Here is a 26,537-nt window from a genome sequence, read left to right as displayed (position 1 = left end):
CGTTTCATCAAATTGGATTTAGTTTTTTGCGAATAATATTATTTTTCATATATTTTGTGATGAAGTAAAAATAGGCTTAGAAGGAACTTTTGAGTGATTTATAATAGGGTTAACTACATGGAAAATCATTTACGTTTATGTTTTGTTCATTTTTTATTATTGATTTCAAAAAAACATAAGATATTGTCACATTCGTTTTTTATTTAGTTAAGATGTGTCACCACGAGTTAACTGCCGTTAACAACAGTTAAGTATTTTGATATAATCATACGTTCGGTCCTTGTTATTTACATATTCTCTCAATTTAGTCATACTTTTAATAAATTAAAATAAATTTAATCATATTTTACAACTCGGAGTTGACTTAGAATTTTTTCGAATCGAGTCGAGTCAAATTTTCGAGTTTTTGTTTAAATTTAATTATAAATATTTATAATAATATGATATTGTTTGATTCCAATTTAAATGATCTTTTATAGTCATATACAATAGATGTGTATTTCTTCATATATTTTCATATGTGATATACATTTATGATACAAAATCGAGAGACTCAACTCAAACCTGAAAATCAATCCACTAATTACTAAAAATTTCGAGTTATTCGAGATGTATTTTACAACTCGGTTTAAACTTGAAAATTTTTCGAGTTGAGTGGGGTTTATGAAATTACAACTCAAAGTTAACTCGAGTCAAGTTTTCAAGAGTCAAGAGTCGAATTTCGCTCACCCCTAATGCCGCATGTCACCATTCGGTCGGAATATTAACTTTCATAAACCCGACTCAACTCGAAAAAATTTCAAGTTCAAACCGAGTTGCAAAATACAACTCAAATAACTCAAAAAATTTAGTAATTAGTGGATTGATTTTCAAGTTTGAGTTGAGTCTCTCGACTTTGTATCATAAATGTATATCACATACGAAAAAAATATGAAGAAATATACATGTATTGTATATGGTTATAAAAGATCATTTAAATTGGAATCATATAATATCATAATATTATAAATTTTTATAATTAAATTTAAACAGAAACTCAAAAATTTGACTCGACTTGAAAAAATTTTAAGTCGACTCCGAGTTATAAAATAGGAGTCGTCAACTTGAATAACTCAATTTTTTTGACTTGGCTCGATCGAATGCTTATCACTACGTGGCATGACATGTGACATCATTCAATTGGAGGATTAATGTCATACCCCAATTTAGGGACAAAAATTTAATAATCATAAGAATCAAATTAAGGTAATAACAAAGGAAAAAGTCAGGGGCCAAATTGTAAATTTTAGTAAGTTATAGCTTGGTTTTGAAACTTATGGGAAGTTTAGGGTCTTAAACCCAGATTTTACCATTTTTTATACCAGTGAAAAATAAGCTTACCCCCGATCGATAAAACCCCAAAATCCCTAATTTCATAACATAAATCCCTAAAATTTCCCCCAATCGAAGACTTGTCGTGCTCCCAAGTCATCGTCGTCTGACTATCATTAGGTGCATTGCCACCCCATTCGAACCACCAACGACCGGTGACCTTAAACCAAAGACCCCTGCAGCGTAAATCGGCGTCAACAGGCACCAATCGAAGTTGTAAAGCCCCGTCGACAATCTTCGTTGCCGTCACGAATTTCACGAATTATGGTAGATCTGGTGGTCGTTCCACCTCATCAACTCCAGCACCGTGTTCCCCGATCGGTTTTACTGAAAACCCTACCGGTGGGTCACGTCAATGCCGTCGATTTCTCTCCGTCACCGGCGTTGGGTAAGTTTCAATTGAATTTTGGTATTTTGATGGGGTTTCAGGTTGATTTTTGGTTGTAATTGTTGAACAGGGAGAAATCGGTCGATCGCCCCGACCTCTATCGCTGCCGCACGCGCCGCCACCCGCGTGTTGGGCTTGTTTTTGGTCCAAGGAATTTTCCAGAACCAGGTCGACCCGCCTGCCCGACCCGCCTAGTCTGGTTCAGTCACCGAGTCAACCCGTCTGAGTCAACCTATTGACTTTGACTGAAAAAGTTAACTTTTTCAAAAAATGACATATTTTATGTTTTTCGACGTCTTGAGTTCGAATATGAAGTATGTTTTGCCAAATTCGCACCAGTAAGCCATTTTTCAGTGATTTATCTTCGGATTCAAATTGGTTTCTCAATTAAGTTCAGTTTCTAACGTAAATTCGATTGCTATGTATCTGAGGAATTATTGAACGTTGAATTCAAGTTCGAGGGCAATCGAATAGAGTTTAAATGGTCGATCGAACACGAAAACTGAGGTAATACTTTACTATATTTTGTATGTTTTTCGGAACTTACTAATAAAATGGTAAATGCATGTATGGAAATGATTGGTCCGCTAGGGTAATTAAATATCTATGGACTCATATGGAAATTGGATTAAAGATGGAGCATTGTATAGGACTTAGACGACTCGTAAAAGAAATTGGTAGACCGATCAGTAACAAATCTCAATTCAAAGATTCAATCAGTAAATCAATAAATCTCAGAACGCGCAAATTTTGATTAATCTCGTTAAAGGTTAAATGTTGGAAATATTTGGAAGGAAATTTACCAAAAAATAACACTATGAGATAAAATTACAAAAATGCCCTTATACTGAAAAAGGACCAAGACTTCCCCTAGTGGTGAAATTAACCTCTAGTGAGCAAATGAGAAACGTACTCTGAACTCTAAAGGAACTAGAATACTTTCAAGCCTAAGTTATCAGAAGTAATGTCACTGACAAAATTAAATAAAATGAAGATAATACCCTTAAAGAGTAAAAAGGACTATGGATGAATATGATAATGAAGACGACTTGAGAACTTAAATTATGATCCACATGAATCTTGGAATTACCAAGTAAATTCCTGATTTAATTAGAATGCCCCTGAAGTGTAATATGATTTGAAGCACGTCCAAGCTCTGGAATAATTAATTACCCTCAGCTCTGGAATAATTAATTACCCTCAGCTCTGAAATGAACAAATTAACCTCATATATTATATGACCAAGTTAAACGGAATGGAAGTAATGTATGTAATCGAATTTACGAAAATGACTGAATTACTCAAGAAATTCCTAAGTGACCGGGATAACTTGAATACTAATTGAATTAAGTACCATGATATCCCTGAATTAAGTGAATAATTTGGATAAGTCTGGAACACTGATGATCAATTCGACAATAATTGTATATATTAAAATTGAATACTCTAGAAGTGCAACGATTTGATCGGTTGTCAGGTATCATTTATGGGAGTTGTATAGTTCGAGTTAACTTGATATTCTGATAGTCGACATAAATTGTAAATATCCTGAAATCACTAAGAATTCTCCAAGAACCTAATGCCCAAAAATGCCTATAATTTTCTGGATAATGAAATTACTCTTGTCATATCTGAAAACACGAGTAATTCTGATGCAAATGATTCTGAATACCCTTTTTGATTACATAGTGACTTCAAAAAATATCTGAATACTATGATTGTGATAAATCAAGTTCCGAATAACTGATGAATCTGTCAACCATCAAACTCTTTTATAGGGATCTTGTTTCTAAATTTAATCAGTTTACAGAAGTTTCATGACTCTCTATCTGAAAAATACCAATAACCTCCGAATAATATCTGGAACCTCTAATGTGTCCCCTGATCATCATAAATGTTTTCTCTGATTTTAAAAGTATGACTCTGTTATTTGGAATACAATCTGACCTCTGATTTCTTCTCTGAACTCTGATTTCTATTCTGATCTCTGCTCAGATTACTAATTTCTCTATTTTACTGACTGAAATTATTTTTATACAAGGTACTCTGGACTCTGGTAAGACATGACTGAAGACACTGGAAGGTTCAGTCGCTGTTCATAATTCCTTGTATAGGTTTAACACCGACTGGTAATTCCTTATGAACCTAAGGCGACTCTTGGGTGGGCTCCTAAGCCTAATGGGCCTAGTGGTAAGACCTTATGGACCCTAAGGCACTCCCTTAGGAATGACAGCACTACTATGTTCTTTTGGGTAAGACCTTATGGACCTGATAGCACTCCCCTCAGGTGGGCACCTATGCTTCGGCTAGGGTAAGACCTTATGGACCTAAGGTGCTCCCTTAGATTGGCTCATACGCTCTTTTGGGCCTAGGGTAAGTCCTTATAGATGCAGTTTTGGGGAAATGCATATGGCGTTCTGCTGGATAGTTTTATTATGGTTTTTAAAAATAAGTTTTAAATTGTTATTGTTTTAAAAAGATATGTATATTTTCACTGGATTTGTGGGAACACACTAGACACCCTGTTCTGATCTCCTGAACCTAGTCCTCCGAACGTTTACTCTAAACGAAAAATTTAATGTCTTTTACAACCTGAAATATCCATGGAACCTCAACTCATTCCGAAAACCTCTAGACGCTTGGATCGATAAGGAAGTTTTAATGCTTGCCTATTATCTGCATGTTCTTCAGCATCTTTTGGTAGTTTTGTATTACTGAGCTTCCCAAAGCTCAATCAGTTACTCACATTTTCAGGTTAAAAGGATTGAACCAGTGCAACTATCGACCTCAGTAAAGAAGTTCCGTTGGCGTTACTTGCAGAGTACGGTGCATGTGATCAGGGGGCATGTAGGTTGTATTGTATTTTATATACGAGTCTGAATTCTGTTTTATTTCTGAATATTGATAAATTTTACTTTTGTATTTATAAATTATTTTATGATTTTATATGTTTTAATAAAAAAAATTAATTTTTTCAGGATTTTACGGTGAGTCACTCAGGTGGCCCTAATGTGACACTCTAGATCGAATCGGGCCACCCGCATCAGTCTGTGGGATTTCATTTAGTGGCATCAGAGCTTAGGTTGAGTTGAATTTTTTTTAGATAGACCGGTCGGTCAATAGTTAAAAGATGTCTGGTCAGTACATGCCCCTAGAATATAACTGTACTTCTCAAGCAGGAACTCCAATGCCGATTCCCTCTTTGTAACGAGCTAACCTAAGTTTTCTATATGTTAAGGCTCGACCTATGCATAAGGGAATACCAGTAATGTTTGTCCAAATTCTGAAAAGTGCCTCACGAGTCATGTGAGAGATACTCATTCGAGAAATTTTGAACCTGATAACAAAATGAAATTAGGATATGTTATCACTCTATGAACCTAACCTCGTAACCAATGTTGAATTAATTCCACAAGGATAATTTCGTTCTGATTCTTTTATTGGCATGAGGGAGAGTTTTGACAAGAATGTATACTCAGCTGGTTAAGGATTAATAGAGGACACATACTTCTGTAAAAGCTACTTGAAGATATGGAAGAACTGATTGAAGCTTTATTTCTGCATTACTGTGACTTGAGTGAATTTCGAGGATGAAATTCTTTTAAGGAGGGGAGAATTGTCACACTCCAATTTAAGGGAAAAAATTTTGAAGGGGAAGGATTATGTATTTTAGCGCATGTGATAATACACCAGGGGTCATACCCCAATTTTGAAGGGGAGGGTTTCATAACCCATAAAAGAAGAATATATACAACCCTAAAAACTATATCATTTTAAAAGGGAGGGATCTATATTGTAGCTCGTGGGATAATCGCACCAGGGGCCACTCAATGTTTGTATCCCTTCATTTCAGTCACTCAATGCAAATTTCATGTTTCTTATTTTGAACTTCAACTTTTATGTTGCATGCATTTTAGTCACTATCATGTTGATATTGGTGTTCGGGTTAATAGTACGTTTGTTCCCTCGTAATTTTTATGTATTCTATTTTAGTCCTACTTTTGTTGTGTAAGATTTCCATATTTGTTTTGATTGTTGTGCTTTATTTACTTCTATTCCAATTTCGTCCTTAATTAAGTTTATTTATTTGCAAAGTTACCATATCAGTTCTGTTTAGTTTGTTTTAAGCATGAAATTGTTGATTTCATTTAATTTGGTCCCGATTTCATTTCATGGTATTTATATTTGATCTTTAAATCTGCTTATGATTTCGTTTTCCCCTTTTAATTAATTGATCCCTTAATTTAGGCGTCGATTAATTTGATTGCTTGTTGTAATTTATTTGTTTTGATATTTTTTAATCTTCCCTATTTATGCATGTTCACACTGTGGATTATATATGTTTGCGTGCATATATTAGGCCTTAAAGATAGCTTGTATATTTCAGTTATTTTTTTGGGAATAATTTGAATTAGTTATATATGCATTTAACATGTTTTATGTCATTTCGTTTTATTTTTATTCTTTTTGCTTTTTTCTTTGCATTTATTTATTTACCTTAAGTTATCAAATACCACTCCATAAATATTTTCATATCCATTATACTTGAGACTGATATTTTTATTTGCTTACTCGTATATATTTTCATGAACATTGGTTGTAGAATGGGCGTGAAAAGCACAACTTGTTTGAGGTGGTGTGATTCGACGACAATCAAATGAAAAGTGAACTTGATTAATTTTGATAAAAAGAGCCGCACTTTAATTTTTACTCAAATATGCAAGTTTCATTGTTAAGACGGCGTATAAGGTATTAGGTATCAATTTTAGGCGTTGTGGGGGTGCTCACCCTTCCCCACACGTAATCGACTCCCGAACTATTAAAAATGAATCTTTGGTAAACGCAAGCCAATTTTTGTCTTTAAAATAATTTTTTTTAAGTTGTTTTAAATGACATTTTTAGGTATTTGACCTAACTAAAAGGTCGATGACGACTCCCAAATTTCACATTAATTCAAAATTTCATTTTTTTAAATAAAGTTATAATTATTTTTAATTCGATTATTTCGTTTTAATTCAAATTTCACATTGATTATTTTAAAATGATTTTTTTTTAAATGAATCTTTCCATGTAACTTAGTATTAATATTGCTAGTTTGGATGAAACAGAGTTTGTCACTGCGAAGATCAAGCGGGAAGAGATGTTACATAGTGTCACTTAGGGAGCTCCTCATCGTATGGAGTGCCATCCCATGTTATTGGACATGGGTTTCTATACCTGAATCCATGTATCACTCTCCTCCTTCCCATGTAAAATATTTTGATGTTAAAATAGGTTCAAAGAGATACCGGTGCTTCTGAGTATTTCTTGGTTTGAAATCCGTGGGAAGATTAATATTTCCATGCTTTCACCATTGATGTTGTACAAGGCTTACCTTGTTTACGAAGTGCATGACGCTTACGGATTCAAACTCTATACTGTACAGCTTAGTGTTGGATTTGTTGGCGGTCAATGTAGTAAGACGGCTGCTTATTTGGACCCAGAAAGAGGACAGAAACTACAGGATTGACAGATTAAAACATACCAACTACTTACCCTAGCGATGATGATCGGCTCCCAAATGCCAGAATAGACGAGTGGTTAGAGGTGGAGTTCTTCAATGAGGGATGCCTTGACGATGTGGATTTGGAAATGAGAGCTTTGGAGGATGAGGGCCCTATCTGGAAGCGTGGTCTCATTATCCAAGGGATCGAGGTCAGGACCATCACGCCTATTCTATTTCGGACAAGGACTCATAAGCATAAAATTAATTTGCGGTCACGGTCGTGGTTTTAGTTGCATTTCGTTTATTACTATTGCAAACATAACGAGTGTTATTATGTGTATCGCAATCATGCAATAATGGCTTTACTTTCGAGCACATCCAAAGATTTATAAAAAATTTAAATTTATTAAAATTAGGATTAAATTGATAGAATACATAAGTAACAGTGACCAAATGTATAATTATACCAATTCTATTAACTGTCACATTAGCGCTTTTGTTAATAATTATACATTAAGTCCTTTAGAATTTTAAATTTTTATAAATTAAATTAATGATGCTCATTATTAGTAGTGTTCAACAATACTCGTCGAATATTGTAAAAATTTCATAAAGAATTACTAAAATAAAATAATGAGAAAATTTTCTTACTAAATTAAAAGAGTATATATATATAGATAGAACATTTGAGAAAAAATTATTACTAAATAAAAGGAGTATATATATCTTTAAAATGAGAGTTAACAGGAATTGAGAGGAACATATTACAACAGGTATCTACCTATCTCACGACATCATCACTTATGATCTTAAATTTAAATGATTGTTTTAGTTCAGAATTACCTGAAATTTGGCATGTGACTTTAAAATGTATTTAATTTCAACTAGAAAGTATCTAATTTGACTTTTCAAGTAGGTAAAAAACTTATTTTATTTTATAATTTAGTCCCTAACAATAAATATTTTAGCAATTGGCGCTGATTGAGAACTTGATTGAGTTGAAATTTAGCATAGAATCATTCGTGATAACTAATAATAATCCGGTGCTATAAACTTTGGGTTTTGACTTGATTTATGAAAACATTTTAGGAAATATCGATAATGCTTACGTGTTCGTCAGTACTTGTTTGGCTTAGAATGTATGTCTATTCTCATGAATGATTTATTTTAATTGTGCTTTCATTGATGTATTAAAAAGAAAAAAATACGTATACAATAAAATAATTATTTCAGTTATAATATAACATTATATATTCGGATCGGACCATTCCAACTAAATATTAAATATTACCAGTGTTTTATGCTTATGTTCCGCTACCAGCAGGTACGAGTGATACAACTATGTTATGGCATTCAACAAAACAAACATTAACCACTATCGCTTCAAAGCTTGCATAAACAATTGTAGTGCATGAGGGAAGCTCAGAATGTATTTGGTTGATATTATTGACCCATTATATTCATAAGATGAGTGGTTTACTTTCAAGAAAAAAAAGTCAATTATCTTGTACGAAGATAATATAAATTTAAAATTCGATTAAGAGGATGATACATTAAAAAAGACTAGAACACAATATATTTCATTCGAAATTATTTTTTCAATAAGATAATATTTGAGTATTTATTTTCAAATTATTGAAAATATTTTTAAATAGATATTACCCTTCTAATCACCCATATTTATATAAAAAAAAATCACCTCCCTCATTTTATATTTAATATAATTTGAAATGATTTGAGAGCATCACAATAAAAAGTGGCCATATTTTCAATATTCACCTCGAGATGTATATCAAATTAACAATCTTACACTCAAAGCTTTTATTTTGATTACTTGTAGAATTGAATTAACGATCACATGCTTTGTTTCGATCATACATTGAGTTTATGTACATCATCAAATCACCGAAATTCAAGAATAGGGGGTGAAGAGAACAAATAAAGGATATACCTGGTGATGGAGTCGATCCAGGAGCAAATGTCTATAATTGTTAATCCAGATTTCTTTTACTATTCAAAGGATTGAGTAAGCACGGATGACCTCAACTACTGGTGCACGACACATCGGACACTTCCCTCCGCCTTGAACCAACTCGTTGGCGCATTTCGAGCACGTGCACATGTGTCCGCATCTATGATTATATGATGTAAAAATGTTGAAGGCCTAAAAAATCTATATGAAATTGATGGATGAAACTTTTAAGAGATCTACCTGTATAGTAATGAATCGATATTGCCTTCACGGCATATACAGCAGATTCCTTTCCGGACGTTATCCCAGTTAGAACATGCATCCTTGGGCAAGTCATCATCGATCATGACTGCAGTAGAATAAAGCAAGTCCAGAATGAGAAAAAAGCCTCGTTTACGGAACAAAGACGAATATATTGTTAGAACATCAACAACCAGTGATTTGTTGTAACTTCTTCCTGTTGAAAGTGTCGATTCAATAAACAATATTTGATATTGAGGATTATGGCAGTATCATGCAGGGCCGGTCAGGTCCACAAGTGAGAAAGTATATGAGGAAAGAAGAAACAAACCTTGCGAGCCAGATGACCAGTTCAGGGCAGCAGAAACTTCTTGTCTAATTGACCGCTGCAACTCAAGTTGCATATCCATGCAGGCCTCCAGCATCCTTTGCATGTTATTCATTCTTTGCTGCAATCTTGCCATGTCAACCCTTAATTCATTGATTATCTCCCACTCCTGCACCAAATTAGAACCACAAACTCCATTAAGACCAAAGGATTAGTACTAGAACTGATTAGGCTCGAAGAAGAGTTGGACATACAATGCCAAAGCGCTGGTCTACATCATGTGGCTGCCAATTAAAGTGGTGTGAATCCTGGTCCCAGAGTGGCTGCGTTGATTGCATCCTGTACGAAAGAACAGTGGCTGGAGGACTCTGACTCTCATTTTGATTCCTGCTTTCCAGTTCTATATCTTGTTCAAGAGATTCAGGAGTAGGGACTGCTTCATTCAGGTCCCAGTCCATAGAACCTTGATTTTGCCTTTCCACATATGATTGTATCAATTGGTCAAGACTCTCACGAAAACCACTACGAAGAAGGGTATACACACTTCTCCTACAATATTAAAAATAACTCAGAAGAATACAGAATCAGGGAGATGCATACATAAATCCAGTCATATAATTCACACCTGCTTAACAGTTCCCTCAGTTCCGTATTGTGTACATTATCATCATCAGGAAAGTCCGTTCTCCCAATCGTAGCAGGTTGTTGACTGTAAGACACTTCAAACCAATTCTGTCTTGTGTCATGTAAGCCAGCATCCTCATGCTGCGTGTCAAGAGCTTCTTGCATGTGATCATAATCTCTATTTTCACTCTCACCGTCCTCATGATGCAAGTCAAAGGCTTCTTCATTACCACCATCCATCACCTCATTATACTCCACATTTGCTTCCTGCCAGTCTGCATCCTCATTTTCCTGATCCTCTTCCTGCCATTGTTCACCTTGAGAAGCAGGCTCTTGGCCATCAATATACTCAACCAGAATTGTTTCTACATTTTCTACAACATTCATTAACCCATAGGTCCGACCTCTCTCACCATCATGGGGAGAATGTTCGTAAGATGCTTCACCAGATTCTTGTAGACTACTTTGTTCTCCAGCTTCATTCGGTAAAGTTTCACTGGACACATTAGCCAGATCTTGTTGCCTGTCCCCATCCAAGACTTGTCCAATATCACATCTGCTTTCAATAGGCTCAGCACTGGCAGACCACTGCCGGTTACTAACCACACTCTCAGAAATTTGTTCCTGCCACTCTTCTACACGAGCAGAAGTTGCTTGACAACTTACATCTTCAGCTTCAACCTCTAAATCAGTTGTGTGAACCAAAGATCTTTGATTATCAGTTTCCTCATTCTCACACTCAAATCGGTCATTTAATCCATCTATGGCAGAATGTGTATTATTTACTTGGTTTTGTTCACTTCTATTATTATTACTGTCAGTGTTAGAAGATGTGTCTGAATGATTACTGGTTGCAGGACCAGAACCCAAATTATCCAGTCGGGATAAAAAACCTTCCCTGATACATGGCCACAGATTGTGAAAATGTTACCACCAAAAGATGAAAATGGCATCATATAAATAAAATGGAAAGATTTGAAAGTTATTATCTAATTCAACCGAGTATCCTTTGTGAACTTCCAATAATCAAGTGTCCAAAAGATCCTACAGTTAAGCTATTTCAGGAGAAAAAAAGAGTTGAGACGGGCAAAATTTTATAGTTTATCAAACCTAACCTTGCATTGGAAAAACATGATCATATTAGTAGCAACCGCTGATAATATTTAGAAGGTCAATACTAAGTTGAACAATCAAAAAAAAAATGATTGGCCAAGAGCACCTAAATAAAGTGAAATGTACAATTCAACCTTGCCATTTTATAATTTATAAGGGTCCTCCCTAATACAGGTAAAATGTGGTGACCTCACTCATCTATAAAGAACAATACTTAAATGATCAAACCAGAAGAAGCAGGTTAATACTTTCTACACCCTGAAGTCAAACAGTCAATTACAAAATAAGAGTGTAAAAGGTCCTATATTCAGGCCAGCCAACCAACCAAAATGCCTAAATTTGCAGTCTAAGGGAGTGGACAAGTGTTTCAGGCTGTGGTGACTTGAAAGTTGAAACCATGATCTCCAGGTCAGAATCAAGAACCATACTATAGCGTCATCTCTTAAGATCCTAAAACTCTTCATCGAGAACCTTAATAACAGACTGAAATGGAAAGACAAGCCCATGTAGCCTTTACATTCTCATGGATATTATTACTAATTTCCAAAAATGTTACGAAAAGGTTCCTTTTCTGCAGGCCAGAATCTTGGTGAGTTATATGAGTTAAATCATTGGAAGGGGCATTATTTTAAAGCTTTCATTGAAAACATCCAGATTAAATTAAAGATTTAATTTTCAGAATGGATCCAGTTCTCCTTGCTTAAAGGTTTTCTCAAATTAAGTTTCATATAATTAAAGATGCTTCCATAAGACACGAATAAAAAATAGGGGAATTCTCTCATAATATAGCATAAGATGAACTTAGTAGAATATTTAAAAGAAATCATTGATATTATATAAAGCAAAGAACGAAGTACCTTAGACCAGATACATTCTGTTTTTGTCTTAATAAGCCTAATTCACTGGCTGCAACCGAGGTAGACCTGTCACCTTCAACCATTCTGTTATTTCTCAAGAATCTACCTCTTAGTAAAGACTGCCAAAATAGGAAGACAATGGAGATAAGTAATGCAAGTAAAACGAGTCCACATTTAGAAATGTAAACATCAATATGGTAGAACACCAAAAAAAATTAAAACTAGGAAGTTTATGCCAGATAAAAAATGCCAAGCTAAGCTAAACTACATGTGCCTTCAAAAAAATGGAACATATATAAAGGATACATAAGCATTTTTAATATTTCTAACAACCTTTTTTAGCAGCCATTGGCAGCAGTGAATAGTTCTTCTCAAAAAAAAAATAATGACAACAGTCGATAGTTAGCCTAATTTCCAGAGCAAGCTACAAGCTAAAAACAGTGACCTCAATATCAACAAGAAGATAAAGAGGCAAGTAGTTGTGACAGTGATGTACCATGTTGTACTTAGACATAAAATCAGAAGTATTCTCTTAGTTCAAAGTAATAGCATTCTTGTTTTTCGTTCAACATCTGTCCTGGTTAGTATTATGCATACAGAATTTTTCTACACATCATAATAGCACAAATATTATTTCAAGAATTTTAACAAGAAAGATACTAATCCATAATGACACATCTAATACTGCTTTTAGAGCATGTATCAAACTTAAAAGTTGAGTTTTAAACCACTGGTATAACTGAGGCAGCCAACAGTCACATAGCAAGAAAAACACATGTAAATTACCAATGAGAATCTATAAAGGCTACAGCTAACAAATTATCATCTGCGGTAAATATAGTTTACTTTTCTTTTGTTTGAAATCTTGGAAGAACATGGGCAAAATTGTGAACAATTAAAGACACAGACCACCAACAAAAAAGGCTCAACATTTTATGTATCTACCTGAATTCGGTTGCGATGGGCAAAATTTGATACAGCCCGATGCTCCAACAACCCCTGAAGCTCTGTTTGCCTTTCTCTCTCAGCCTTTTTAAGCATATCAAGCAGGGCCTGTCGACCACATAATTTCTGAATGCCCCTATGCAAATGCTCGGTTCGGCCTTCAACATGATTAACCACCAATCCATCAAGAACTCGTTCAATTTGACCACCAGCATCAGCAACTTGTTCTTCCCTACTGTCCATACAATCATCTCTCTGCTGGCTATTCATTTGCACCCACTCCCTTATAATTCTGACTCTCTCCTGCTCAGTTTCACCAAGCCACTGGGCCCTTGAATTGTTGTGTCTATGTGAAACACTAGATGTACATTCATTGCCACCACTGTTCATCCACTCCTGAAAAATTTGCCTTACCCTTTCCCTTTCAACATCACCCAAATCAGATGAATGCTCACAATTAAAATTTCTCGAATCTGCATTCCCTCTCTGTGACCCAAATCGATCTGGTAACCATTGCCCAAACTCATTCTCACTCACACTCACATCCTCTGTAACACCACTATGTTCACTATGTCGGCCATCAGAAAGATCAGTCACGGTGAGGACCTCACTCCTCTGTTGAAGCATTCTTTCATTAGCTCTCTCTTGAGCATGACTCACCACATGATCATCCTCAAGCTCCCGCCACATCTGCAGGAGTGAGGATGCCTGGGTGCTACCATTTTCCCGCCTTCTTGATGTCTGAGACTGAGACTCCCTTAGGAAAGAATTTTCAAGCAAAGAAACATTGTGTAGACCAGCAATAGCCATATCAATCCGAAATCTAAACTAACAAACCCTTTCAACCAATCTGCTTCAAATGCACAAAAAACAGCATTTATTCACCAAAAAAAAAATACTATATAGCAGGCAATCCCCTTCGAAAAAAATTGATCAGCACCTCAAACTAGTAAATCTTGTCATCATCCTCATTTATCAGCATTAGCAAAGCCAACACCATCACCATCATCATCACGATCAATCTTCAGAGCAAACAAAACGGGTTGATAATAAAACAAGTATCAAATCTCCAATCCACAAAAATCCGCAGAAACGACTAAAGAATTACGGTTTTTCCTAATTTGTATTCGTAAATAAATTGTAAAACTTGAAATTTAATTTCCTCAAGGTCTTGATTTTCATAAGACAAAATGAGGAAGAAATTTAGAAGTAAAAACAAATCTGGGAGCTATTAAAAACTTCCACCAAACATAATTGAAAACAGCTATACACCAAATTGATTTAACAGAATTATTCCCTTGTTTGGCTGCCGATAAAATATGGAAGGACAAAAATAATAATCCAAATCTCAATTTCTACCATCTCTCGCAAAAAAATCCAAAAATCTGAAGAAAATAATGAAATAACCATGTATAAATTCTTATAAATTAAAATTTAATGTTCTTTTCTTCTCCTCACATTTCTCAGTAATCAAACGAGAGAAAGGTCCCCAACATTACCAAACCCACATTCAAAAGAAAAGAGCATCGAATGGACAACAAAGCACAATAAAAATTAATCGTTTAAAGAGAAACGAATAGAAGGAAAGAAATGAAAACGTACCAAAGAAGCTTCAACTATTTGATTTCTAAGTAAAGGAAACGAAACCTAACGCATGAGAGAGTGAGACAGAGAGAGAGAGAGGAGAAAATGTGAAGAGGAAGAAGTCAGTAAGAGAAATAGAAGACAGTGGGAAGAAGAGATCTTATGAATAATAAAGGCAAAAGAGGTGGGGACACGTCATTTTTATTTTATTTTATTTATTTATTTCTCTTTATTGTTTTCAACTTTTTACGGTTTGAGTTGGGGGGGGGGGGGTTGTCGTAACACTAACGCCTTCAAGTCAGGGCTCAACACCCGATCAGAGAAGGATTTTGACCCTTGTTTTGTTGGCTGCTGCAATAAGGTGCAAAATGTTTACCAAGAAAATGAGATTCAGAATGGTTTGTGGTAGGTAATAGGGGAAGTGGGAGATGAGCATTAATACATCAGCTTCTAAGCAAGTTGGAGATTTCCCCTCAATTAAAATTAGGCCACCAATTCTATTTTCTTAAAAGATCATTTTAATTCTTAAATCTTTTTTCATTTTTCTTTCAAATTCCTTATATTGAGTTAAAGTAAATTAATTTGAAAAACTATATATTTAAATTACTAAAAATTCAAAAAAAACAATAATAGCCTAAATTATAGTAATTTTTATCAATTGATTTAATTTAGTAAAAAAATATAAATTTAAGAGCTAAAAGAGACAAAAACAATGTAAAGACAAATACTTATTTTAAGTTTAAAAATAAAAAAAATATCATTGAACCTGAAAACCATGTAAGTTTTACAATTTGGTCTACGTTTTTTTTATATTTTAGTTTATTTTTTATTAAATTTGAATCACATGCTTCTAAATTATTGTAGAATACATTTTTTTCAATTTAATCTTTTAATTTTATATTTTACTCAATTTGATCATTTGAATATATTTTTTGTAAATTATTTATTTCCATCAATATGTTATATCTACGCTTTAACCTCAAAAGCAAAACCAATCCTTTATACTCCTTCAAGGAATTTTATTTTTGAGTTCTTCAAAAGCTTTTGTAGGGAAAGGATGGCGAGTAGTAAAAATTATAGGAATGATCAAATTGTATGGGCAACCCTCCATTTAACTGTGGTTTTAGGTTTTGGCAACACACTCCCAAAACCAACTTTAACCCCTAAAACTCTTAGTTTTTTCAATTTAACCCCCCCCCCAATTCACAAATCTCTCAATTAAAACCCAAAATTTAGATTTCAGCTAATTAAAAGTCATACTAATACGTCCAAAATTTCAAACCCGAATTTCAGGTATGACAACTTTCCTCTCTAAAAAACACTTTGTCCTAGAAATTGTCTTCACTTGCTAATAGATTTTATACCATCTTACCATTTATAGCTTAATCTTACTTACAAAAATGTATTAGGAACTTCATCCCATTTAAGATAATTCCATTCAGATTCATTATGTTTCTTCGTTTTCTAGAATCAACTCTAGAGTTCTCGTTGTGCAACTATTTTATTCAACATTCATATAAAAGATAAATCCTTTGATCAAGTTTCTTTTATTCATTATACGTAATTGTACCTAGATCAGATGATTTATACTTAGGCTTTTCTCCAAGTAACTCACATGTATTATCATACAAGTTTCTAGCTTGATATCTATCATGCTCACTGTTAACATGTCGCAATATCATAGAAATAGGTTCCACGACCTCGGTTGCTTATAATGAATTGTCGAGCTGTCTAATAGTTATGTACTTAAATATAGAGAGAAACAAAGTAAATAGAGTTATGATCGACAGTCTTAGAACACGTCAAAACAATTTTCCAATGTTTTTGTGTTATAAAACTAGTTTAAAATATGTTTCATTTAATCTCTAAATTAGGTTATTTATTTATCAATTTTCAGTAATATGACTATCGAGTCCAAAATTAGCGAGTCAAAAGTTCTAATACCACTAAATGTAACATTCTAGAATTGATTTTAACGTTACGGTCAAATCTCAAAAGTCATATTAATCACTAAAGTGACCTAAATTATTATTCAAAATTTTTTAATGTTCAAAAATATGAAATCAAATACATTAATGTCATACCCAAAATAACTTATTTAGTAAATTTATTGTCCCGATAATAATAAAATAAAATAATAAAAATTATTAAAATTATATGATGATTTGAGACTTATTCTCTTTATGTCGATATGATCTTAAAGTTTTGAATTATGTGAAAGAAAGAATAAGTGAGCTAAAGAGATCAATGTAGCGTGCAGATATATAAAAGGAAATATAGAACAATGAACAGATAGAGTCCCCTGAGAATAGAATTTTTAAAACAACATTAGGTAAATAGCATTGAAAATTACTAACATGAACTTATCAAATGAACAAATAATGAGTGGTTAGACAACTACATTATTGGGTAAATTAATTAGATGTTCATAAACTATGTCAATTTTTTTTAAAAGTGAATGTTCAAATATTACAAAATGATCCTTTAACTTTTCGAACTATTATAAAATGATCTTTACCCATTATGAAGTAGTAATACATTTTGATAAGTTCAATAATCGTTTTATAATAATTTACTAAATTAGAAAGATTATACTGTAACTATTTAAGAAGTTTAATAAATATTTTGTAATATTTAAATATTCACCAATAAAAAATTATTTTAATTTAATGACTTTTAATATATTTATTATTACACAATAACGAGACAAGAAAACGAGTATTATTATTTAAAAGCAATGGATAGAACACAACAAGTGATGCACATGCTTTGGGAAGCAATGGCCCTAAAAGTAAGGATCTTTTAGGTAAACCCAACAGCTTGTCTCTTCTTAATGGCACATTAATGCGACGTACTTTGCAAAGTGCATGCAAGCGGCAAGCCGAAGAGATCATGTCCTCTTGCCAACCAAAACTGTCACGTAAACAACTCGCCTACCCTACAATATATGTTCTGTATTTTTTTTTCCAATTATATTTTTGATACTCTGATTAAGGACTATCCAAATTCCAAAGTAGACAATTTGAATCCATAGTATGTTGGGTAGGACACAAAAATGTAATACGAGCACGAGATGTTTCTACAAAGACAACAATAGTATAATAAACAAAATGTAACACAAACTTGTTTTTTAAGATTTTGGCTGTACAAGGGGAACATAGAAATTAGATTTTTAATAATAATAATAAGAAGTATCGAAAAATAAAACTATAAGAATAGACAAAAATGAATAAATTTACTTGTAAATTGTATTTTTTATTAAGCTTAACAACCTATAATTTGAAATAAAAAACATAAAATAATTTAATAAGCACACAATACTCATACAAAACAAGCTTATCTAAAAATTAAGAATTTCACGTTAGCATCGCCATTATTTTTTTAGTAGTGGGTGACTTAAATAAAAATAAAACGTAACGTTAAATATGATTTAAAAATCAATAATTGAATGACAAAAATTAAAATTAAAATAATGAATAGATAACTAAATAAGTAATTTACTCTTTTAAACTATACGTTGACTTCTCAATTTTGGGCATGTGAAGTTGCCCCTCCTTCCCAAACTCAACTACAACGCTGGTAAATAATTATATATAGATTTTGGTTTTGGTACATATAATAAATCGTTTGGTGTTTACAATTATATAATTAAGAAGTAAAACTCGATTAACTTTAATCTAATTGATATTATTATATTAAATTTGAATATTATAATCAAATTACAATAAAAAATTTAAATAAATAATTCATTAAATGAACTCGATAGTAAAAGAAATATTGTTCTCTTTAGAGAACCTAAGTTCGAACAACTACGTCTACAAGATATATATACATTATCAATAATTAAGTTTTCTCAATGTTCACCTATATTATTGTGTCATAATCGTGTTTTACAAGTGGATGTGTTAAAAATTTGTTGAACCTACACATTTTTTTAGGTCGTTTGTAGAACATGTACGTGTTATTAATTAAGATCTTTTATGAATATATACTATTTTTATAATCAACTCAAATTATTTTAAAAATAAATTATTCAATATATATCTAAAGATATTTATGTATTTATATTATATATATATATATATATTATACTGTTTTTTATATTTGAATATTATTATTTTTATAAAGATTGTGTACAATTTATTTTACATAATTTATTTATCTTAATCCTAAACCTATATCTTAAACTCTAAAATTTTATACCCTAACCATTAAATAGAAAAAAACGTTATTAAAATAGATAAATTGTGTAAAATTGATTTTATATAACCCCTGTATCCAAAAATCTTTCTATATTGCTCAAATCAAGTAATATCGGTGATAAAAGAATTGTTATTCCTTAAAATCTCGGATTCGAATCTCATAAATTATTGTTAATCCTTAAGTAACCTTTGTACTTATCCTAGATTAATCAAAAAATCTTTATATGTATATTTAGTAGGAATATTATTTGATACACACGATGTGAACAAATATTTTACACAACTTATATATAATTAAGCTTAAACCCTAAAATCTAAAATAATAACCCATAAGTCTTAAGTCTTTAAACCCTAAATAAAATCTTTAAACTCTAAAATAAATAATCTTATATAAATTAAAATTTACACATCATACATATTAGATAATTTTAATTATGATGTGTAAATTTTAATTTGAACCCATTTAGTGAGTTTAGTGGTTAAAAGGAATGTTGTTTTCTCTATAGATTTTAAATTCAAATAGTTGCTTTTGCAGGTGTGTGTACGTTATTGATGATTAAAAAAAGGCTTAACTACACAAATGATCACTTATGTTTGCGTTTTGTCCTCTTTTGGTCACTGATTTCAAAAAACATAAGATATAGTCACTTTCGTTTGTATATAATTAAGATGTGGTCACCCTGAGTTACTTGTTGTTAACAATTGTTAAATATTTTAATATAGTCACACATTTGGTGCATGTTATTTATATATTCTCTCAATTTAGTCCTACTTTTAATAAATTAAAATAAATTTAATCATCCAATTGAATGATGTCACATGTCACCATTCGGTTGGAGGACTAACTTTATTTTAATTTAATCCTCCATTCTTAGAGTAGAAATACTTAAATTCATAATATTTTATATATATATTAACTTAAAAAATATTTTTATATTAACTTATCAACAATATTTTATTATTAACTTAATTTAAAAATATTTTAATTTTATTTTCATTTAAAAAATTATTTTATGTAAAAATTTATTTAAAGGTGTAACACCCACAAACCAATGTGAGTGACCCGATCCGATCCAAGGTGTAACATTAGGGTCACCAGAGTACCCACAATAAAAATCCAAGAAAATTTAACATTTTAATTAAAATGTGTACAATCATAAAATAATTTATAATTAAAATACAAGTTTAGAAAAAATCATTCATATATTACAGACATAATTTAAATTATACATGTTCATACTCAGTATAAAAATCAAATATGACCTAACATGAGTATTCCCATTTTTCAGGCAAATAGGAGTATTCCAGACATTTTAATTTCTGATGGCTTCTTATTAACTTAATCCAATAAGGGTAAAATGGCATTATTCCAAATTTATACTGAATTATGATGATTTCAAGTCAAATTGTACGAACCGATCTCCACCCTATAAAACTTGTCAATATTCCGAACTGATATACTTCACGAATAATCATTTTTTAATATTAATTACACTTGTTGAACTAGTCACTTTCAGAATCACACTGAACGGAACTAGAGGAGACGACCATATATGTAATGGTATTATACATTTCTGTGATATATCAGTATCAAGAATACTCAACACACTTGAGTTATGCTCCATAACCTTTAAGGAGTGATACAACATAAGTTTGTTGGCGTTACTAGAATTTATCCAAAGACATTCACTTATTTCTAGCCGTTAGGGTATTTAGGTCACTTCAACTCTGGAGGTTACTTCAGTCATCTTAAAGTTCAAGGTATTTTAATTCTTTTGGGGTTTAGGGGTATTTCAGTCATTTAAATATCAGATTCATTTTAATATTTCACAGATCGATGACATTTCAGTAAATTCTTTTCAATCTAAATCTATGTACCTTTTCTGGTAATTTGTCAGATATATCCGTTCAAAGTTATTTGAGATTTCAAACATGACAGGAGTGATTCCAATAGTATTTATTTCATTTATGTGTTGTAACGGTATCACGAAATGTCGATGTGATGGATTCGTGGTTCAAAACCCTTATGGACAGTACAATATATAAGTTCATCAGCGTTTCCAGACTTATCCAAGTCATTCACTTAATTCTATGTCATTGAGGGTACTTAGGTCATTTAGTAGTCAAGTTATCTAGGTCACTTCAGAGTTTCCAGAGTAATTCAGTTGTTTACACAATTTAGAAACCTACAGTACTTCCATGAAGTTCAACTTAGTCATATAATATAGTCATTTTACACTTCAAGGGCAATTCAGTGATTTCATAATCAGGTAGTTTCGGTATTAAAGTTTTTAAATAAATAAAATTTAGAGAATATGAGGTTATTTGTTTTTCTGGATAATCGTTGAACTTGAAATCATTCTTATCAGTCTTCTTGTGTCTATGCAGGTAGTCTGAGCCTTATTCAGTTTAATTTATTTTATTTCACAATCAGATTGAGTTTAAAATTTTACTAATTACACACATGTAACCAAACTTATTTTTATGCGCATCAACCAATGCTCGCATGTTCCACAAAGCATACATAAGGTAGTAATGTATTATCTCGATTTTTGACCTCCATCGATCGAACATTTAAACACTATTCGATCACCCTCAAACTTTAATTCCACGTCCCATAATGTCTCAGATACATATCAAACGAATTTACGCCAGAAACTGAACTTAATCGAAAAACCAAATTGAATTCGAAGATAAAACACTGAAAATGGCTTACCTGGTGTGAATTTGGAAAAATGGACTTTGGATTCGGACTCAAGACGTAGAAAAACATAAAATATGACTTTTCAAAAAAATTGACTTTTTGGTCAAAGGTCAAACCGATCAAAGTCAATGACCAACAGTTAAACTGGTCAAAGTCAACGGTCAGATCGATCAATGGTCAACCGGCCAGGTCAAAATCAACAGGTCAGGTTGACTCGGTTCAGGTCGACAGACCTGATTTAGACTGGTTTGACTGGACTGGTTCGATTCGGCTGAACCGATTCCAGAAACTTCCTGAACCGGTCGTCGAATCTCACGCGCACTACCAATGCGTACGATGGCGATAAAGGATGTTTTCACCGGCTGATCACTCCAAAATACCATTTTCCACGATTTAAACTCAATTCAAGCAAAAAACCAACCAAAACCAACATGAATCGGCCGGAAAGTGCGCAAGACTTACCCCCAACGGTGAACGACGACGGCACGATGGAGAGGAGACGATCCTCACTGGGTTTTGGTCGCACGACGCCAGCGAATGCAATGGAGATGACGGTGAGGTGCGACGGTTGATGGTTTGGTCGGAATCGTTAAAAATAGTACAACGACGATGGGTTTTTTTCTGTTGCAGCTTTCAACGAGTTTTCACGTCAACGATATGGGCTCACGGGGCGTGGCCGATCAAGATTTGATTAGGCTGAGATGATGTGTCGACTGGTTCTGGCGTTGTCGATCATCAACATTTGGAGGCGTACACCGAAGATAGAAAGTGATGAACATTTCTCTCAATCTTTCCGACGAAGGGTGGCCCGAGCAAGCGAATAGATGGTCGGGGTTTGCTCGGAAGGTGACGACGAAGCCCCTAAATTTGGGTGTGATAAAAGGTACGATTAAATTGAGAGAATATACAAATAACAGGGACCAAATGTGTGATTATACCAACTATCACGTCACATATTCTGTTAATTGTTAACAACAATTAACCCGTGATGATCACATCTTAATTAAATAAAAACGAAAGTGACCGTATCTTAATTAAATAAAGACGAAAGTGATTATATCTTATGTTTTTTGAAATCAATGACTAAAAGTGGACAAAATACAAACATAAGTGATAATCCGTGTAGTTAATCCTTAAAAAAAATTTTAACAGAACAAATATTTTCTTATAATCCCGATAGATTATTCAAAGGGAAAAAAGAAGACGGCATGCAGAAATGCTGAAATTAGGGGAAGGCATTTAAGTTGATTAAGACCAGAGAGTGGCAACTTTAAGGGCACATGTGTGATCTTACTAAATTAGAACTTTATAATGGCAGGGGGCACCTTGCTACATATATCCTTGGGGCCTCCAGCAGAGAACACGGAGTTTGTTTTCCCTCATGTTAAACTTGTGCCTAAAGTAATTCCTTTGGATATTTCTCTTTTTCTGTGGGACGAACTGAAGCATGCATGATCCTCTTTCTTGAAAAAAGACTTTGGTCAAAAGAGGGGGCATACCTTACCTTTCTGGAGAAGAAGCAATTTGTCGTTTGAATTTGACTGAACCAAATTGAAAAGAAAAAGGAAAAAAATGAATCGAATGATTCGATAAAAGAGCGGGAGAAATTTAAATTTCTTTTTAATTTATATTTGTTACTTAACAACTAGTTTACCTCATTCTCTGCTTCTCTTACTTAACGTCTTTGATATTTTCTTTTTCTTTTGATAAATCAGAGACCCCCAATCAAATCTTTTATCACTTTTCATTTCTCTCTCCCTAAGGTGAGTTTGGTTCACGGAATGTAAGATTACCAGTGGGAATAAAAGATTACCAAAGAATATGATTACTGGGAATGTTGTATTTTGTGTTTAGTTGGTTTAGCAGGAATGTAAGATTAACGTGTTTGGTTAAAGGAATAAAAGATTATTGGAATGTATATTTGACTAAATTTTCGTTATTATATATTTGTATAATATTACAAATTGTAAAATATTTATATATTTTCTTTAAAAAATTAAATTCATAATATTTATATAATTTTTTTTACAAAATTAAAAATATAAAAAAGGTTTAATGAAAGGGTAAATTTTTTTTAACCCTTGAACTTTATATAAAAATTTAATTATAGATTTTTTTTTGTAAATCTAAAATAATTTAAGGATAAATTTGTAATTTAACATTCGTAAAATTTTTATTATTCAATGACAGAAGAAGGATATTTTTGAAAAAAAATAAAATTTTAAGGGCATTTTAGTCCAAAACACCGGTAATGTTACAATACATAAGGGAAGGGAGGTAATGACATTCCCGGTAATATACCCAAAAAATCTACTATTAGTAATAAAACATTACCGGGAATGAGATTCCGGGCCAACTAAACATGGGAATGGGAATGTGGGATTCCCATCCCATAAGAATCCACAATCCTTGAACCAAACACCCCCTAAAGGTACGTTGAAGATTTTTCTTTTTAGATGTATTATCATTAGTATTATGTTATAATCATCGCATGTTTATCTTTCTCTCAATTGTTTCGTTTCTGGCTCATCGAATATTGAAATCGAACTTTGATCTCTAACAGAGCCAGAACATTAGTTTTTTCTTTTTTGAAGGAAAGAAGAAAATGGGTCAAATTCAATACTCTGAGAAATACTTCGATGATATTTATGAATACAGGTAATACTCTATTTCCTTTACTTTTTACTGCTTCTCATCTCATGTTCGATTTTCAGAACGCTAGGCTGGATTTCTTTTTCTGTTTTAATCAGTTTCGATTTCGTACTTGCTTTTTTTTTTTCCTTTCAATTTTCTTATGTTGGTGATCGTACAGGCATGTTGTTCTTCCTTCTGAAGTGGCCAAACTTCTCCCGAAGAATCGCCTCCTTTCTGAAGTATGTATGTTTGTTTGTTTGTTGTTTCTTAGGGTTTTACTGAAATGTTCATCTTTTATTCAATTCCACTTTTGCTTAGTTTCAAAAACTGAATTCGGGTTTTTATTTAATTTTAATAATTCTGATTTGATTGTTCATCAATGATGAGAAATGAAAATAGCTGGCTGTCTATATTGAAGAAAAAAATCATTTTAATACTGTGGGTAATGTTGCGCTGACGGAAACCATGCCTAGTACTTCCTACACTTGCCCACATGTATTATAAGCTTCAGATTTCTTAGTTTGTGATGCTTGTCATATGATTTGCGGTATATTTACCACTTGGCTTAGAATTGAAGTATGGTTTGAATGAGTAAACTATGATGTTAAATGTCATGTGCTTTGTAATTACAAGCATTAGATATACCAACACACACTCTTGGAGCTAGGGATGGGCTGAGAGAGAGAGTCTGTTGTTTTCTGAAAATTTCAAATTATCATATATTTTAATTTTTTTTTGTATTTTCGATCGATAATTTGTTTTTATTCTTAGAATTTTATAAATTCACCATTCCTAAATTTTTTTTAAAAAAAAAAGAATTCCTCTTAAAAACTTTAGAATTTTACTCCTTAACATAAAATTTTATGCCCATCTCTACTCAATGTAGTAGTTTACAATTGTTTTCAAGGATTAGGGTTTAAACCTTGAAGCAAGTTGTATTGATGCTGATTTTGGGTATCCTTGTTTTTGTAGAATGAGTGGCGTGCAATCGGGGTACAGCAGAGTCGTGGATGGGTTCATTATGCTATTCATCGTCCTGAACCACACATCATGCTTTTCAGGAGGCCTCTTAACTATCAGCAGCAACAGCAGTAGGCTCTTGCCAAGTAATTTCATCAGCTTTAGTATTAAATAAAATTGATTGAAAAAAGCTTCTCTGCATAAACAGTTGGGTGTAATCAAGGATCGTGTTTCTGTTGTAGTTCTCTATTGTGGAGAATTCCGTGTTTAGGCTTTGCTTCCTGGTCATTGGCACTCTGCATTAGATATAAAATTAACATGCTTTAGATGGCATGTATGAAAACGTTTTCCAGAATTTTATTGAGTTCTCTATGTGCTTGATTAAGTTTGTAAACTTTATTGATGAGTTCTCGTGTTGAAATTTGAATTCAATTGCGGAGTACGTATTATTTATCAATCTAAAGTTTAATTGAATTCCCCCCCCCCGCCCCACAAAAAAAATGCCTAAAAACATCAGCAGAAAATTCTAAATCTGGAAATCTAAAACGGCTCTAATAAGAAACCAAAATAAATTAGGGTTAATTACACAAATGGTTACTAATGTCTGAATAAATTTTTGTTTTCATCACTGAAGTTTCAAAACTATTAAATTGGTCACTAATATTATTTGTGATAAATTGATCACTCATGTTAATATGGGATTGTCTCAGGAAAGACGACTAATATACAGCTAATATACAGTATTATCGGATATATTAAAAGATATTTAATAAATTTGGTTTAGCGCTACCTATTATGTTGATAGACTAATAATGTTTTAGGTAGAAAACATGAAAAACTATTAAAAAAATTGGTAACCGGTAAACTTTGGTTATCGGTAAGTATCGATATATATATATATATATATATATATATATATATATATATATATGTGTCCATACTTATTTCACTGTGAAAAACATTAATTTAAGGTTATTTTTAATGAGTTTTAAGATATTAATTTAGTAATTATACATGTCTAATGATTTATTTTTATGTTACGGTATATATTATTATTAAATTAAAAATAATAAACATAAATATTACATATTTATTATTATCTTTGGTTAAAATTGTTAAATTTAAATTCT

At 32.5% G+C, this 26,537-nt stretch overlaps 3 protein-coding genes across 3 annotated transcripts; 2 read left to right on the top strand and 1 right to left on the bottom strand.

The window, feature by feature from the left end:
- Window positions 1-3,822: 3,822 nt before the first annotated feature.
- LOC120115254 (putative F-box protein PP2-B8) lies at window positions 3,823-7,534 on the top strand. The gene is made up of 3 exons (XM_039136007.1): window positions 3,823-3,842; window positions 7,034-7,251; window positions 7,299-7,534. The coding sequence occupies exons 1-3, from the start codon at window positions 3,823-3,825 to the stop codon at window positions 7,532-7,534; spliced, it is 474 nt and encodes a 157-aa protein (XP_038991938.1).
- A 1,516-nt stretch (window positions 7,535-9,050) lies between these two features.
- Window positions 9,051-15,029, bottom strand: LOC120115283. The gene is made up of 9 exons (XM_039136025.1): window positions 14,926-15,029; window positions 14,264-14,345; window positions 13,324-14,173; window positions 12,379-12,497; window positions 10,410-11,306; window positions 10,039-10,333; window positions 9,788-9,953; window positions 9,457-9,565; window positions 9,051-9,376 (listed from the first exon to the last, which is right to left on the bottom strand). Exons 3-9 carry the CDS (start codon window positions 14,131-14,133, stop codon window positions 9,259-9,261), a joined length of 2,514 nt encoding a protein of 837 aa, XP_038991956.1. The 5' UTR covers window positions 14,134-14,173; window positions 14,264-14,345; window positions 14,926-15,029; the 3' UTR covers window positions 9,051-9,258.
- A 9,355-nt stretch (window positions 15,030-24,384) lies between these two features.
- On the top strand, window positions 24,385-25,624 carry LOC120115240 (cyclin-dependent kinases regulatory subunit 1). Its single transcript, XM_039135997.1, has 3 exons — window positions 24,385-24,471; window positions 24,626-24,686; window positions 25,420-25,624. The coding sequence occupies exons 1-3, from the start codon at window positions 24,419-24,421 to the stop codon at window positions 25,540-25,542; spliced, it is 237 nt and encodes a 78-aa protein (XP_038991928.1). The 5' UTR covers window positions 24,385-24,418; the 3' UTR covers window positions 25,543-25,624.
- The last annotated feature ends 913 nt before the right edge of the window (window positions 25,625-26,537 follow it).

Source organism: Hibiscus syriacus, unplaced genomic scaffold (genome assembly GCF_006381635.1).
Source record: "Hibiscus syriacus cultivar Baekdansim isolate YM2019G1 unplaced genomic scaffold, ASM638163v2 tig00110260_pilon, whole genome shotgun sequence".
Taxonomy (NCBI): domain Eukaryota; kingdom Viridiplantae; phylum Streptophyta; class Magnoliopsida; order Malvales; family Malvaceae; genus Hibiscus; species Hibiscus syriacus.
The sequence above is the reverse complement of the archived record's forward strand: the minus strand, read 5'-3'. Positions and strand labels throughout refer to the sequence as shown.